Source organism: Adelges cooleyi, unplaced genomic scaffold (assembly GCF_023614345.1).
Source record: "Adelges cooleyi isolate 19-005CV unplaced genomic scaffold, UGA_ACOO_1.1 ACOO_flye_CR_arks_rails_tigmint_CR_PRNA_108, whole genome shotgun sequence".
NCBI classification, from domain to species: domain Eukaryota; kingdom Metazoa; phylum Arthropoda; class Insecta; order Hemiptera; family Adelgidae; genus Adelges; species Adelges cooleyi.
Genome location: NW_026095761.1, coordinates 4,561,978 through 4,580,078, shown reverse-complemented (window position 1 = coordinate 4,580,078; position 18,101 = coordinate 4,561,978). Strand labels below are relative to the sequence as shown.

The window sequence follows — 18,101 nt, the reverse complement described above, 5'->3', positions numbered from 1 at the left end:
TATAATTCCGATTGGATGGACGTGTATGTTCCTCTTGCGGTACGACCGGTTGGCGGTAAAAATGATATTATTGCACTATCGGTAGCCCGTGTATGAAAAAATTGAAAAAAAAAAAATTAATATAACTGTAACAGTTACAAATATAATAATATACCGGCCGCGCCGTCGTCAACACAACGGAATCCTGTCGACCTTGCGCGCCAAATTCGTAAGCACATGTAAAAATAATAAAAAAATAAATAAACGACTACACCTAGCACGTATGTATATTATTGCCGACGACATAATACGGTTTCGTACCGCCGCCGTCGTCGTCTTATAATCGCCTTAGCAGTTTTAATTCTAAAAAATCACTTTCACCTCCAGCGTGATGTCGGACCAAAGAGCTTTGGCACAGATAACATACACACCGCTGCTTGTCACCCGGACGGACCCACGAACGCTGTCCAGCTTAAGCGATACACGTGAGTACTGCACACCGTTATTAATTTAAATTCAGGGTGGTTTTTTTTTTTTTTGTTAGATTTATGATACAAGTTTTTTTAAATGATATAAAAAGTCCACCAAAATTAAAAAAAAATTTGCTCGCACTATTCGCATTACTCGTTTAAGAAGGGGGTTGGGGGCGATCACTAATCTGAGGGTAGAACAAATTTAATAACATTTAAAACAATTGTTTTTCTGAACTGTTGTGTAATGTTTTCTACATTTTAAGACAATTTTACATAAATATCAAGTCTGCACCAAGTTTTATCTCTTCTCTGTAATTTTATTAATGTCTTACGGTGACCAATATATTATTAAAAAAAAAAAAAAACATTCGACGGATTTCAATGCAATTTATCTAGCATATTCTAGCCATAAAAACTAGTGTTTGCAAAATGGCGGCATATAAAATTATATGGAAAAAAATGCTTGTTTATTGTTTTATATATATATAAAAGAAAATCCTTCTATTAAGCAATACACTATAGTTTTTCATGCCTAGAATATGCTGTATACATTTTCTTAGGAATCCGTTTAAAATTTTACACCTAAATAAATTCTAAGTTTTTAAAGTAAATATAATTTTTAAAATTAAGTTTTTAAATTTAAAAATAAATATACTTCGAGAAATGTAAAATAAAGGTTGAATTTTTCGAAAAGTCTGACTACCCCTAACCACTTAATACATGGATTTAAACTAAAACTAGACTGAGATTATTATGAGAAACTAGAGCAATAACAATAATACAAATTCATCTCGTTCAAAATATTTTTTTATTTTAAAACAGTTTTGTTATCCCTTTTATAAGTTCATCTGAGCCTATACCGTTAAACGGTAACGTAATATATTTAATTAACTTTTTAAATTAAGGATAATTTTCTAAAAATGTTGATCGGCCATTGAACAGTTTTGAATAATTTTTTTTAAAGTTACCAAAGTTTAAAATTAAGGATGGGGGACGAATGGTGGATGAAGTATAAGTTTTATCTTGCCCTAAACTTGAAATTTTAATATCTTTAAAAGTAATGAACCAAAACTGATTGTATACTAGTATAAGTGTTCAGCAAATTATCATTATTAATTGGAAAAGTTTATAGAATATATACGTTACTATTTAGTAGTTATTTTTTGAGAAAATGCGTGTCTTACGTTAAATGGATCACTCGGTATACAACCCGAATAGTCAAGTGTTGAGAAGAAACTCGTTCCGAAAGGAATGGATTCCTGGAACGAGTTCTTTTTGTAGTAACGTAGCTTGGAACTGGTTGCTCAGAACAATGGGATGACGAACAGGAAAGAATTCCTTTTTTCGAGGTACCTATACAAAAGAAGATTATAATTCTTCTATTTTTTTTTTTTTTTTTAATATTAGTAATCGTTTTTATTGTGTAATTTTCGATAATCAATAATAGTCAAAACTTATTTTAACACTTAAATATATTTGGAAGTTACCAGTTATGGTAAATTAAGTTTCGTTTTCAACCGAAGATCATAACTATTTTTGATCGTTATCAGCTGTTTCATTCGCGTGAAGTGATTACTAATATTTTTTCTGTTTTGATTCAAAAATTTGTTGGTAAAAAAAAAATAGATCATACTCGATGAGTGGCCTACTGTAAGCAATATAAGTATACATAAATTGTACCCCGCATTTTTCAATAAAAACGGTTTTTTTCTAATTCCATTTTTTAGAAGAACTGAATCCGGAATGAGTTCCTTCTCTAAAACATAAGGAACGAGAACTCGTAGCGAGGTTCTTATTTTTGGATATGAACTAGAAACAGTTTTAATTTTTAAAGAACAGATGCGCAATGTGTATTTGTATACCTACCTGTCGATGACACTGACGCTGTCGAAGTGTAGCATGAATGATTCTTGAAAAATTAAGATTGAATAATGATCTTGTGTTAAGTACACCTTGTGTCTTGCGTTAAAGTCATCAGTCACGCGGACTAACATATATGCTATAATAGCTTCACGTGTTAACATAATATTATTACACCGTTTCGAAACGGGTGGCATATATTATAGGTATGTACTTACCTTGCAAGTCTTGCACGGTTCTCCACGTAGGTATGTCCATCATTTAATATAATATTATACAGATGGATGTGTTATAACGGCAACTCAATACATATAGAGTGTGTTGACAAACAAATATGCAAAAAAAAAAAAAAGGATATATCCCTGTCACATCCACAGAAAAGCTCTTAGAAACGAATTTCATTTGTTCTATAATAACTATTATTATTGTAGCTTTGTTGTCCGCATAAATAATACAATTGGGGGTTTTCCGCAGTCTTCACGTTAAAGGATTTTTATTATTAAAAAAAAATATATTCATAGCAAAAGTAATGGCAATATAATATTATTGTGAAATTTTTTCATTAAAACTTATTGTCAATGTATTAATTTAACTTAAATATATTTGCACCTTGTTATACTAAATTAATGGGTTTCGACTTCGTTATATTGTAATTTGAAAAAAGTATTAAATTTTTTATTTAAACTAGTTTTTCTATTGGAAATAGTTTAATTAGGTATATTTCTCATGTGCGAATCCAACTCGATAAATTTGTTTTTTCAATTATATTTTAAATATATCAATAACATAGGTATAATGCACTAAACGTATTTATTTCAAAGGCGTAATAAGGAACACCTATATTTTACCATTAGAGTGACCAAACCTGATCAATGACATCAAGTTTATTTAATCATTTTCAAACCTTTCAACCTTGAGGAAAATTAACTAGGCCCTGGTGTAATAAATCGATCAACTAGTAGGCAAATGTAAAACGTACAGTCATTATGGCAAAGCCTTATACTCTTAATAACATATTCTTGCAACTTAACTACCGTTCTAAAATTAGATACCGCTAGCTTTTAGTACGTTATAATAAATTAATATATTTGAATAATTCTTCAAAATTGTGTATTGTGAGCGTTTTAATAATTTTCAATCAACAACCATGACGATCCATTGAAAAATACATTTTTATGAACTGTCCATTGTTAAGTGCAACTCCGTAATCAGCTAAATGCGTTTAATAAATAAAAATCGGACTAAATTTAACTAATAATAGTCAATATTTTTAACTTGACCATCTTCAGAAAGAGTATCATAAAAAAAATATAAAATTTATACTCGTCTGACATAAACTTCTGTAAATTATTAACTTGTAATTGTGTTAAAACAATTAGTGAGTGTTCTTCTAATAATAGTAACTTACGATAGTTATAAAAACGTTGACTATCATTATTATTATTATTATCATTATTTATTACAATTAACGTCTCGAGTGATGATAGTATATAAAAACAAAAGGAAAAACCGACAGACCGCTTTGACCGGAATACGCATAGAGATTTAAGTTAGGACCACTAATTGAAAATTCATGTTAAAATTAAAAACACATAGTATGTAAATTTTTTGATTATACTGTGTGTGTGCACAGGGTGAGCAGTTAACTATGGACCAGTTAGAAGATATTAGACTTTTTTAAATTATTATTTTTCATGTATTAGATTAAATTTGATATATTTTTTTAATAGTAATTAATGTGAGAATAATTTTTCGAAACTTAATGACTATTTTTAAGCTTTTTTTATTAAAAATAAATATTGTTTATAGTACTTTACAATATCCTAAATTTCTAAATGTTAACCTTTTTTAGTATTTTCTAGAGCTTAGCTACTTTAAACTGGAATGTATGAATTACAAAAAATAAAATTTTGGCTGGTCGATAACCAGTTTTAACTTTTAAATACATATTTTTGAAAAGTAATCAATCAACATTGGTTATCCTGCAAATTCTATTAACAAATCTTACTATTAAAAAATCTAAAGTTTATAACAGGTTTTATCACATAACGGACGAGGTTATATTTATGAAAAACACCTTAAAATTGGGTGAACTATTAACTATATAAGAAAAAAACATTTAAAATCTTTTAACACGTCGACTAGACCATAGTCACTGAATCACCCTGTACAGTGTTTACAACGTACCGTGACTGTAGTAATAATAATATATATATATATATAACTGGTCTAGACTAGTAGTCTGACAAGTAGCTACATGAAAAATTACTTTGGAATGACGTAGGCAATTACTGAATACTAAATGTATAATATCATTATTAACCGGGAATTTGCATAAGTGACTTGCAATTTAGGAAACTAAACCGGTACACCTCGGATTGGTACATTACCTTTTGTGAAAAACATAAAGTAACGTTTATATCTGTAAATAGAAAACGTATTCTCATAAACAGTTTCAAAATAATCGACTTAAAAACGTGCAAAACCGAGTTCAGTAATCCGAAAAAAGAAAACAATTAAAACCCGAGTTTTTAAACGTTTTTCATTAGGTATATTGTCATTCGTGTTTTACAATATTATGACGTGCGAAAATTAATTTGTATAAACAAACAGTTACTAAATAATTGACTAAAAATGCGCCATTAAAACAACACTGTTGATGTATTGTAATTATTGTGACAGTCGTTGAAAATTAAAAATTGCAAAATTTTTCATTAAAAAAAAAAACAGTTGAAAATATATACGATTATTGTTTATTGTAAAAAAAAATTGTAAATATTAAACAGTAGAATATGTATCGACTAAGAATGTTTGTAAAACAGACTGTACCAAGTTGCTTACACAATTCATTAGGTATTCGTTATGTTTATCAGGTTTGAGTGATGAAATTCACACGGTGCAAAATAAACGCAACGTGAAGCAACCGAATATTCTCTTTAATACGATTAGATAATTATTTAAAATGGTTAACAAACTAGTTTTTATCAGTGCTCGTAATATCCAGATGACATTATTTTTTTATAAAAACAAACTATTTACTGAGCTTTTAATTAAATACAAAAATATGAAATCTGTAACTGTTCGTAAAATATATTTTCAAAATGAATTAGATTAAAAAAGTATAAATATTTATAAAACTCCAATCTACATAAAAAATGAATGGTAAACGAACCAACTTTTTGTATTTTGTTAGTAATATCACTTATCGTATGGCATATTCATTATTATAATTGATTTATACTTGTTGACTTGGAACAAAATCTAATGGGAAGGATTAAACATTTAAAACGAGATAAAGTAGATATAACTACAATTAATTTATTTAGCTAACTGATTTCAAACACATATTAAATATGTCTAGTATAAGTGGTTGTCATCCCCAGAAGCTTTAAAAGAGTTACCTATAATTTAAAGTTTAAAAACAAGTAATACAGCACTATATTTTTATAATTCCTGTATGTATAGTTTATTCAAAATTAATTTACGTATCTTACGTTGACTGATTTTTAACTCTTTTTTTTTTCCCCTCAAATAAATTTCTAGTTGTGATAAACTATACATTTACAGCTTCCAAGCTATATTGATTAAACAAATATAAATATGTATCTTTTTTAACGTCTATAGATTACTTTTATATTATACTCTAAACGGTCAGCCTCACCCTTTTTATACACTTTTTACAAACTTTACACACTTAATACACTTATTATTTTCCACGAGGCCACTTGTTAAATGTTTGTGACAAAAGTTTTTTCGGTTTCTTGGGAGAGCCATTTTTTTAAAAATGGTGTTAAAATTAACACGTCAAGTGATCCAACTCAATGCTAAAATGTTACCAATTGTTATAGTCAATTTTTTTTCAAATACAGCTGTCGGTGGACCGTGTCCATTTAGTTAAGTCGTTTGAGTTTTTCCGGGAGGTAACGCTTAACGTTTAGTAAGTATAGGCCGCAAGTCGAGCACGACAATTTTTTGCGGATAAACGATAATTTTGTATTTTTTCAAAAACACACATAGTAACACATATTTGTTGTAAGCATACTTGCGATGTCACGCGGCATGATAATTTAATATGTTCAGTGTACTTATCATTTTTTATTTTTGTAGGGCAGTACGTCTCCGTGTAACGAGACTCGTCCAACTAGATTATTGTTTTTTTCATTTTTTTACCATACGCTGTGAGATGTCCGTTCTTATGTAATAAACAGCGCACGAAGGTTTTTTAACCTCTCTTAAAAAATAAAATTATCCAGAACACCGCCCCGGGCGTTTCACAAACCGCTCCACATCCATACATACACATAAGCCTACCCACGTATACAACGGTAATGACAACTTTTCATTTTTTATTTTTTCCCAAGGGCGCCAACGCAAAATGTACCTGCAGCGTCCAACATAACAAACAAAACCGTCGTGGACAAAAAGTGAAAGAAATAGCAAAAAATAAAAAGGTCGGTATTTATATTTTATATTACATAATAATAATAATAATATACATTTACATATCCATATTATATTTGTCTAATGTATAACGTAAACAAAAAAATAACCGGATCATAATTAATACCACCCGGATAGCGTAAGGTCAGCTTACGATCAGTGGGAAGTGTGAATGTGATCCATTTAAAGCGAGACACTCATTTCCTACGGAAAAATAATTACAATTTTGTAGTTTTTCCTTTTGCAAGCTTATGTGATTTCACAGTATTCAAATTTTTATCTTTTTCGGTGTATAATTATAGAGTTCTATAATTTTTTGAAATTAAAATTTTAACGTCTCAGTTTTATTAACTTTTTAAGTTAACAATAATTTACTAAAAATATTGACTGGCCGATAACCGGTTTTGGATAATAATTTATTATAAAGTTATTTAAGTTCGAAATTTAGAAATAAAATTCTTACCGTCCTAAATTTTATAAGAACATTTAAATTAATATTATTGAAAACTGGTTATCGACCACTCAAAACTGTCGGCAAGTTATTACGTTTCCGTTTAAGTTTCAAAAGTTAAAAGCTGGAAAATACTTTAAAAAAGGTAAATATTTTTTAATATTGCAAAAACAACATAAATGCAAACGTTTTCAAAAAGAACAACCTCCTCCTAATTCAAAGACATTCAGTGTCTTGCATTGAATGCATCACCCTTCGTGTGCATATATTTTAGTAATGTATACTACAAAACAAATGATCTGGTCATAATTAATAGTATCCGCTCAGTACCACTCGAATAGTATAAGGTCAATTTATACTCTATGTATGTATTTAAGTATATAAATATACCATTGAATTGAATTCGGTTTGGAAGGTCAGATTCAACCGGTGTGCTCTCTTATAGTGGGTACATATGTGGATACATCTCGAACCCATCAAGACGTCATATATCATTTACGTGATTGGAATATTATTTTGATTTCAGATGGCTGAAGGCCCTAGACTGTCCGTTCTACTGGTGTTGTTTGTTCTCAACTGGGCAAATTCCGGTAAGTAGGTACCTACCTAACTATTTATCACGTAATTCTGATTTCCTCATCTATAAATAGCCGCTTGTATCCTCAAATGAATATATTATATGAATTGAACGTTTGAGCAGACGTTCCATTTCCTAATTTATTATCAGGTAGAATATGAATGGCCGACGTTGTCGACACAAATACAAAAACGATAAAGCTTTTTATTTTTTTAAAAATGCGCTTGTATTTAATTTATAAAAACATGAACGATTTGGTATAAATCACAGACTGTTTGGAAAACAGTTTCAAATCAATTATTTTTTAATAAACTTTTTTTTTAATTATAATTTTATGTTATAATTTATATTTCACTTTAGTAAAGTTTGACAAGTTAAAATCATTAAAACAATTATTGACACCCGAGTCGCCCGTTGACCATGCACTACTTAACTATCAACCAATTTGTTTTTAAATTTATTCAATTTAGATTTATATTAGTAGGGCGTGTAACACAAATGTCTAACTTGATAACTTTCTCCAACGTACCTAAATATATGCTTAAAAATTTGAGAAAACCGATTACCGAGAATACAATATAATATTTTGTATTAAAAAAAAAAAAACAAATATTGGAAAAACGGTTACGTGTTTTCGTGTAGGGAGTTGCCAGACCTAGTTATAAGATGGCGATAATGAGATACGGATGATAAGAGGTCAGTGACTAATGAAGGGTAGGGTAGGATATTGTAGATAGAATGAAGGGATGGGGAGGGGTTGTTGATAGAATGAGATAGAGAATTATGATAATGTAGACAAAAAGGAAGGGAAGGACATTGCAGATAGAGATAGAGGCTGGTAGGGAAAGAAAATGCACATGAAATACAGCCAGTGGCGGGGACGGTCCAAAGACATATTGGTCTTATATTGATATCCATGGTCCCTTGTTCTTTTCCGGTTAAGTGAAGAAAACGGCATTTATTCGTTTTATCGATAACACATGTTTATTGTTATCATACCTATTATTTTATATTGACATGGCTATTATTTGTATTTTGTTTTTTGCCGGCGTAGAAAACATAACACGATGCGAGAACACGCCGATGAAACGTGTAATTTGCCAGTTCGGCACCGCCAAAGAAATAGCCGACCTGAACACGTGCCTGTGCACTCACGTGGCGGTTCCCGTGAGTTTGGAGTCGGAAAAAGACGACGAAACCTTGGGTATGCTTTGCGCTGTACATGAATAGTATAATAATAATAATAATTATCGTTGTGGGTTTTTTTTTAACGTAACCGTGTTTGTGACGCACAACATAATTCCAAAACAGACTTGACGACCGCCATCAAGTCGTACAAACGGAGCAACGCCGGGCTCAAGTCGCTGGCCGCGGTTCCATTGTACGCGGAAGACGTGGCAAAGAAGTCAAACCAGATTTGCAAGGAGATCGTCGACGTGCTGGCCGGCTACGACGGCGTGCAATTGGATCTAAGACAATCCGACGTGTCCGTTGATAAATCACTGGTCGTGCACTTTTTCAAGGCGAGTCGCTGCATACTATATTACAAATAATATTATTCTAGCACCACACCCGATTAGCCGCGCGGTCGCCATTGTTCTCTCACGTGTAGTGTCGTCTCACGAAATTACAGACTCGACTGGTCGCCTAAAACAGATAGGGTTACTCAACATGGGGGCGATTTGACCACTGAACTCAATGGAACGCGTTTTTCCTGTAGTAGGTTCCTTATGAAAATGTCCACCAGTAGGATGAGGCTGCCATTTTGTGAACAGTTATTGTTTTGTCCATGATATTTATCGTTTTTTCTATGATATATCAAATATACGACGGTGTTATCATTGCCTAACCTAACATTTTAATATGTATCGTGGAATAATGACGTAGCATTTTTACTTTCCATCGAATTGGTACACAGAATGGCTGCCTCCCAGGTCGGGGTCGTTTTTCAATCTGAATACGCGTTCCATAATATATTGAGTTTTGTGGATTTGCAGACTCGACTGTGTTTGGACCACACTACAGAACAAAATATGATGACAGAAAAAAAACCATATGATAATAATCGTCGCAGGTGTAGTATGTTGTTTTAAAACAAACACATAGCGGTCGACTTCAAGGTAAATCGTCGAAGGACCGTAAACTTGAAAGTACCCGAATGTGTCCGACCCGAAATTATTACCAGTATAATATGCTGTATCAGTGATAATTATTATTGTACGAACGGTGGTCCTAGGGCCATTATGATGTAGAACTCGGTTACTACAACCGTGGCTATGTACGCAACGAATGGTCGATCAGTTTAAGGCCGCAACGGGAACCGGTCGTTGGTAATATGAAAGCGATTTGGAAAGGTAGACATTTTTTTTTTTGATAGATGCGAGTAAAAAGTACTCTCGATAATTAGTTCATTATGTGCGTCCATCGTACAAGGTAACGTAAGGCCCGTAATATAATATCTTAAAATAATTGCCGTGTTGTAGTAATTAATTTTGAGAAAAATCATTTTACAACATTATAAAATTAATAAATATTTACTTTTTCAGTATTTTCCTGAGCGCTATATCAACTTTTTAAATTAAGAATAATTTACTAAAAACGTTGATTGGTCGATAACCAGTTTTAAATAATTACTTTCAAAGTCATTAATGTTTAACGAATCACCCTTGTACAGTTTATGTCTGATGGGGTGAGACCCTTTTCCGCTAAAAATCTTACCTTTCTCTTTTCGCCATTCATATTTCCACCAGACGAGAAAAGAGTCGGTTAAGCCAGACCGTACGTTTTCCATAATACAGTGTACATGGTAAATAATACTAAGTAAACGAGTAAACAAATCTTATAAACGGTAAATTAACTAAGTAAGCAACTAAAAAATTGATTAAACAACTATACGAATCCAGTAAACCAGCCGAGTAAATTAATAAAAAAATCGAATAAACAAATTTGGTGGACGAGTAAATCAATTGAATAAACGGCAAATAAACAATTATAAAATTGAGTAAACGAGCATACAAATCAAGTGAACGAATAAAACTTCAAGTAAATAAACCTAGTAAACGAGGAAAAATCCAATATTGGTATATAAACTGAGTAAACGAATTAATACATTTAGCAAACGAGTAATCAAATCTAGTAAATAAATCGAATAAAAGCATAAACAAAAAAATTATTAAAGCATAAAACAATGTTTTAATAGAACATATTTTGATCTTACTAAAAAAAAAAACGATGTAGTCATAAAAATATATATTCGTGTTGGAAATAAAATATAATCTTTACTTCATAACAAACATAAAAGTTTAAACGATAGATAAAATTTGCAAAATCATGCAAGGAGAGGTTTGAACCTAATAGATGGACTTAAACCGACAATGTGTTTTGCTAACTAATACTAAACAAAAAAATAGATAAATTAGCTAGATCATAAATTTTGTTTATTAAATTATTAACGACTAATGAAATTCTAAAAATGCATCAAACAGCCAGAAAAGGGAAACGTACGGTTTAGGTAGAAAACGGTCATTTCCATTTCATTAGAACCTATCGCCATGTCGTGTAAATAATAATAAAATATTTTATTATGCAAAACAAGCTGTCAGGTTCGTTATTTCTTTTGTATCGACTTGCCGTTTCAGTTTGTTTTACCTTTTACAATCGTTTTGTTTTTCTTGTATTAATCGAGTGCTCGTATGATTACATTGTATACACTTAAGCCTCAATTAGCTGTTTTTAGATCGTAAACAATTCCTATTGACCCTGAACAAACTTGAAGTATTCGAGCACGATAAGTTTGATTGTTCACTGTCTTTGGCAGTGTTTTTACATGTTTCCAAGAGTTTTAGTCTGTCGAATTACCTACGAGTTAAAACGTTTAGTTACAAAACTAAAGAATACAATATTAAACGTGTACATCATGAAAAATTTAATTAAATTTATGTTTTCTAAAGCGCATGTAAGGAAATGAATAGAGCCAAATGGCATAGGCAAAAATCAGAAGAAAGAAAAATTGTTTTGAGAGTATCTAACTGTTATAGTGGCTCAAACTAGACCATCATTTCCCATGTCAATTTTATTTTAAAACAATTATTGATCACAACTGATTTGAAATGTTTCTAAATTAAAAAAAAAAAATTGTTTATCATCGAAAGCTTATAAATTATAAAAATTTACTTGTATTATATACCTTCCCGTTTACTGTAATCAACTATACTGAATACTGTCATCCACAAAAACGTTCAATAATTATTACATTTTGTGTATATTTAGGAATTATCCTCAGAAATAGACAATCATTTCCGGATAGTAATAACTAATAACTATACGGAAACCGTTCAAAAATCAAAAGAAGTTCAATTAGTGCTTCCCCCTAATGCGGCTCTCTTGTCCAAACAATACGACCTGAAAAAATTGTCTAAGTAAAAAATAATATTAATAAATATGTACAATTGATTTTTAAAAAAAGCAAACTCATCGTTGTGTGTGTTTTCTAAGGTTTGTGGATTTCTTCATAATTGCCACGCATAACCTTATTGATGTCTCCCAACAAGCATATACTTACCATCCAAGCAGGTTGATGGGCGCTGACGATCTGCTAAATGCGGTAAGGAAATAATTTTTAAAACATTTTTTGTTGTTGTTGGTAAAACAAATTTGGGTTACAGGACGCTCTTGTCGATCTTGTCATCGGTCTGGGAGTCGATCATTCTTCGTTGATTTTATCGTTGCCGTCTACGGCAAGTAAATTCACATTAAAAGACCCACTCAAAAACACTCCTCGGTCGCCTGCAGTGGGCTTTCCGACTACTATAACGCGTCAAAAGGTAATTTCAAACTGATATCAGTTATTTTACAAGTGGTTGATAATGATAATACATTAACGTGTGTATTAGGGTGGTCCTTGTTTTTAAATATTTGTATTTTTTGTAAACATTATGTTCATATTGTGTTATTAGATGTGCGAAGAGATGAGAGATGGTAACTGGACGGTCGAAAGAGACGAAGACTTCACTGCTCCGTATGCTTTTATGAATACAACCTGGATGGCATTCGACGACAGTGTTAGCGCGTCAATCAAGGTAAGTAGTTTTGATGACACATTACAACTGATAAAGTACTTAAATTATTATTACAATATGTATGGTTTTAGAGCAAATACGTTCTACTGCGCGATCTGGCAGGAATAGTAGTTACCGATGTCGAAGCATTAGACTGGAAGTCAGAGTGCTCAAATCAGACACGAGCAGAACCTTTGAACGAAATCGCAAAAACATTTACAGAGACAGCGAGGAAATCGAGAGCCGCTCAATTTCTTAGTTTGCAAGAACAATTACAAAGACCGGTCGACCAGGAATTCTATTTTAACAGTAAAGACAAAATTCATAAAATAAATACATTTTTTCCGCGTTAACACGTGTCAAGTGGGTTCACCTATTAAATTTATTCCCTTTATACTTCTTTATAGGTTTGATGTTGTTAGCATCCAATTTGTATTCGGTCTACCTTCGACTCTAAAGCAAACCTCTTGACCCAATTATCTTACCTGATTTATTTTCTAACTTAGCCACTCCATCCGTCTAATACAATTTTGTTATTTCAGTAACATCCATTTTCCGTTGATTTCTTTTACAAAGGGCATTTTTTTTATGAAAAGTAGCTTTCCTCACCAAAAAAAATTTCGTTGACAACTATTATTAATCACTTAATTCTGCTGCCTTCTAACACTGCCACACATCCACTAGCAACTCGTCTGGTCTTATCGCTTACTTACAATCAATATATTCTTTATAACATAATTTGACGATTTATTATTGTTTTAGACGACATCAATTATTCACCTTATTACATTGAAAGAGTGGTTAGCAGAGACGGAGAAGTGCACGTGATTCGCAAAGACGTGAAAACGGAATTTGAATGTTCGCGTCAAGGGTATTTTAGGCACCCTAGTGGTTGTAACAGATTTTACCGTTGCGTTAAATTCGACCAACAATCGAATTATTTCACAGTTTACGAGTTCGATTGCCCCGACGGCTTGGCTTTTGACGAAAAAGTCGAAGTATGCGTATGGCCAGGATCTCTGTCTGACGGCGGAGCGTGTCAAGGTACTCATTGAATATCTTTAAAAAACTTGCATTACCAACAAAATGTTTATATTATTATGATTAGCATCCTAGATTAGAAAAAACTGTATCGCATTGTGTTTTAAAGGTTCCAGTGAAATAGCTCCTGTCCCTCGAAACCAGTTCGTCTGCCCACCAGTTGAAGGGTACTATGCAGATCCTGAAAACTGCCGATGGTTTTTCGCTTGTCTCGACCACGCTAAAGATGGCTACACTCCACTTACCCCTTACGAGTTTAGATGTCCATTCGGATTAGTTTTCGACGAACGATCGTTGAAATGTGACTGGCCGTGGAAAGTAGAAGCATGTGGTAAGTTCTCTTTTAATTGCAAGTCTTCTATCGTTAATGACAATAATAAATTAAAACAATCTAAATCTAAATAAAAACTTGCATAATTATCATAAAAAAACACATTTTCAGGAAATTCTGGAAAATCATATTATGGAGAACAGCCTTATCAGCCGAGTCAACATCAATTTAACGGGTTACAACAAACGAGTTCATTCCTTCCGCACGGACAATTTTCACCTGAACAACCGCGATTATCATATGGATCAGTTGATTCTTACATTACTTCACACCAGCCCAAATTGCAGTATGCGACAACAAGTGCACCTCAATTTGCGTACAGCTCGACAGAAAAATACGTGACACCGAGTCATAATCAATTCTTATACGCATTAACAGGAACTACGCCTAATAAGCCACCATTCTTGTATACCTCAACCGAAAGATATCCGAGCAGCACGATTAAACCTCAGTTTGTTTATGATTCAGCCAAAAACTACGTGACGCCAAATTATCCACAATCTGGTTACAGCTCTACACAAACCTACGTCACTCCAAGTCAACCTCCATTCGCATATGGCTCGACTGGGTCGTATTCTACGACTAGTGAGCTTCCGCTTTACTATAGCTCAACGGCAGGGTATTCTAGCAGTACAGCCAAACCTCAGTTACCACATATTTTACCAGTCACGTATGCTTCCACCGGCAAACCATATCCATCATCTTATAGTGAACCGGAAACGTATGTAGTTCCGAATCAAGCCACTTTCCGTTTGAACGATTACAGCCCCGAGCATAGTAGAACGCCGGCATCTTATGGGATACTTTACCATCAAACCCCTAGAACGGAAACGGGTCCGACATACCCTACTGGCGGCAGTTCTGGCGTACTTCTCCACCAACAAAATAATTTCCGAAGCATACCGGTCAATAACAATTATGATTCTCACAAGAACGATATCCAGTATCCGCCAATTAAAGATTTCGAACTATACTCTACCTCTGAAAAACCGTTGCTCAAATTACCGGACGTCAGATTGTACACCGCTAGCCAACCGAGTGCTTACCCGAGTTCAACATCTACGCCATTTGTCGATTCCTATTCTGTTCTGACAAACGGCAACAATTACGATTCTCGTAAAGACCAAGAACAATATCAGACATTCAACAACATTGCAGCATCTTATTCAACGACCCAAAGACCCGAAGCGCCCATTTACTCACAACCCAATGTTTACTTGAAACCAACTTCTCGCCCGTATGTGAGCGAATCGTACAAGGATTCAAATGACGGCGCAAACGCACAATATTCTTCCACCGGTGCGCCATACGTGACTACCCCGTCTACCATTAGTTATAGCGACTACGGCGTTTCCTCTACTTCACCGAAACCGTCCGAACACGATAACAAGTTATACCAAGATCAGTTCAAGTCTGGATTTAATTTCGAAGATTATCTGTCGAAATTATCTAGTCAATCGTACCAACCCACTACTCCTGCAATCGACTATACGCCATCAGTCGGTGTACGCGGCTACGAAGAATCTTCATCCACCTACTCTACTACGTCCAAGCCGACTATACAATACTACAAGGCGTCCGCTCCGAGTTCGCACATCTTCAAAGCGATTTCTCCAAATTCATACGCCGACGATACGTCTCGGAAAATAGAACCATACTTCGATCCTAGTAGTGCCAACCATTATACTCCATCGTCGCCGGCACTGTACACCCCGACTACGGTTAAACCGGTTAAATTCAACATAGCCGACTACAAGCTCAAGGTGCCAGAAGCGTCTGTATCGCCGGATTACGGTCCTTCGTCCCCGTTACCTTCGAACGTGGACTCCGCATACATCGAAGAACTCGTCAGAAAATTGTCGGTTGCAAATTCGCCGACCAGTGAAAAGCCGCTGTACAACGCAGGAGATTACGAACCGAATTATTCTTTCGACATCGACGAATACCTGGCGAGACTTGTGGAAAATTCCGAATACTCGACGCCTCAAGTCAGCGCCAACGTTCAACCTTTGCCCACGGCGGCGTATGTATCAACGTCCACCGAACCCCCGAAGACGTTCGGCCAAGCAACGTATTCGTCGACCACGTGTAAACCCGAAGCCGCAGTGACCGTGTCCGCTCCTAAATACCAGTACGTACCGTCTTTGGAATCCGTGTTCAGCGTAAAACCCGTATCGTACACTCAACGACCGGACCCGTTGGTCGGTTACTCGAGCACGGCTTCCAACCTCATTGATTACTATCATAACGTGCACGACTCGTTGGACTCGGCGTACCGCGCACCGTTCCCCAGGTATTATTCACCGTCTTCGGGCAACTCGCCGTACAACTATTCCCTGCCCAGGCAATACGAAAAGGATGCCGGACATGTTTCGCACGGCGGATATCCCTTGTATCCTCTGCAACCGATCGTCGTGGAACCGGTCAGCGCCGAGCTGAATGCCGAATTCGAACGTTATTACATGGCGGCCGTCAGACGGCATTTGCAGAGCGAAGACGACGGCAAAGTGTCGGTCGACGGAGATTCCAATTCTCTGCTGGTCGGCAAGTTGGGCGCGCAATGCGATTGCGCCAAAAAGAACAAGCCGACGGTGGTGACCACGACCACCAGGACAGTGATCGAAACTGACGACGATGACGATCTGAAAGCAGTGAGTGTCAAAGAAGTGGAAAGTAACACCAAAGTGATTTTGGAACAAGTCAGAAAACCGACGAAGGTAAGGTCGTGCACCCGCCCCGGATTGTTCAGAGATCCAAAGCAGTGTAACAAATTCTATTCTTGTAACTGGGACAAATGGACGCAGAAATATGAGCTCAGCGAATTCAAGTGTCCCATTCATCTGGCTTTTGACGAAAACCTCAGCGCTTGCAACTGGCCGTCCAAAGGGCCTGCCTGCTCGCACGATACGCTCATTACATACGCGAATTAGTCTTAACACCATTAAAGTTAAAACGTCTCTTAAATGTAAATAAATGTCTTAGAGTCCCCCGAATAACCTAAACCGCACAAAACAATATGTAAAACACGTTTCAGTGTTAACAAAAAAAAAAATCCATTTTTAACTAAATAGGTTTTAGAATTTATTAATTTTCCAGAAGGCAACGGAAATTATTAAGAGCGCTTATACTTAACCTGAATTTTCGAAAAACGTAGTTTTAACATGTAATTAAATATAATATGTGTCCATTGTAAAATTGTATGAAATCTTTAATTAATTAGACTTGAATGTAATTTATAACTATTGTTATTTTCTTCTTTTGCGTTTGCTTTGTGTATCTACTCTTAAACTAATTTAGTATTAAGCATGTATTTTATTTTTATTTTATTACCAAAATGAAGAAACGGTTTTCTTCGAGATTAGTTCGATTTTTTAGTATCTTATCTGTGCAATAAAAAAAACATTAAACATTTAAAAACCTATCAATTGGATCATTGCTTAATTATTCTATTTCAATCTCCCGTTCCGTTATTATGTAATATTATGTAGCTTGTCTATTTGTAAACAATAAATGTAAATAAAAGATAACCTATTAAATTAGGTTCAAGGACACCATTAATTGAACTTGGTCCATCTTAACAGAATTACAACTAAAACAATTAACGGGATTTGTTATTTATTTGAAATTGGAAGTGTTATTGTTTTTATATAAATATAATTAATTGGCTTTTTTAGATGAGTCGGGGTTTTCCTGATTTCAGCATCAGTTTCTTTTAATTAACATTTACGATTAAACTATTTAATAATTAGTTAAAATATTTTGTTAGATAAGTGAAAATAAAACTATAGTTCTTACATTTGTTAATTTGATTTATAAACAAACCTTGAACATAAAATGTCAATATTACCTATATTATTGTGTTTGGTGTACTTAAATAAATAATTTTAGCTAT

At 33.8% G+C, this 18,101-nt stretch overlaps 1 protein-coding gene across 2 annotated transcripts; it reads left to right on the top strand.

Annotated features, from left to right (window-relative positions):
- Positions 1-318: 318 nt before the first annotated feature.
- Positions 319-17,833, top strand: LOC126847482 (uncharacterized). 2 transcript variants are annotated; one of them, XM_050587740.1, is made up of 13 exons: positions 319-464; positions 6,674-6,763; positions 7,730-7,793; positions 8,835-8,984; positions 9,092-9,303; positions 12,050-12,198; positions 12,275-12,383; positions 12,445-12,603; positions 12,736-12,858; positions 12,930-13,146; positions 13,600-13,881; positions 13,988-14,209; positions 14,321-17,833. In XM_050587740.1, the coding sequence occupies exons 3-13, from the start codon at positions 7,730-7,732 to the stop codon at positions 17,137-17,139; spliced, it is 4,506 nt and encodes a 1,501-aa protein (XP_050443697.1). In that variant the 5' UTR covers positions 319-464; positions 6,674-6,763; the 3' UTR covers positions 17,140-17,833. The 2 variants fall into 2 exon arrangements, with proteins under 2 accessions (XP_050443697.1, XP_050443698.1); XM_050587741.1 differs by lacking the exon at positions 6,674-6,763.
- Positions 17,834-18,101: the final 268 nt, after the last annotated feature.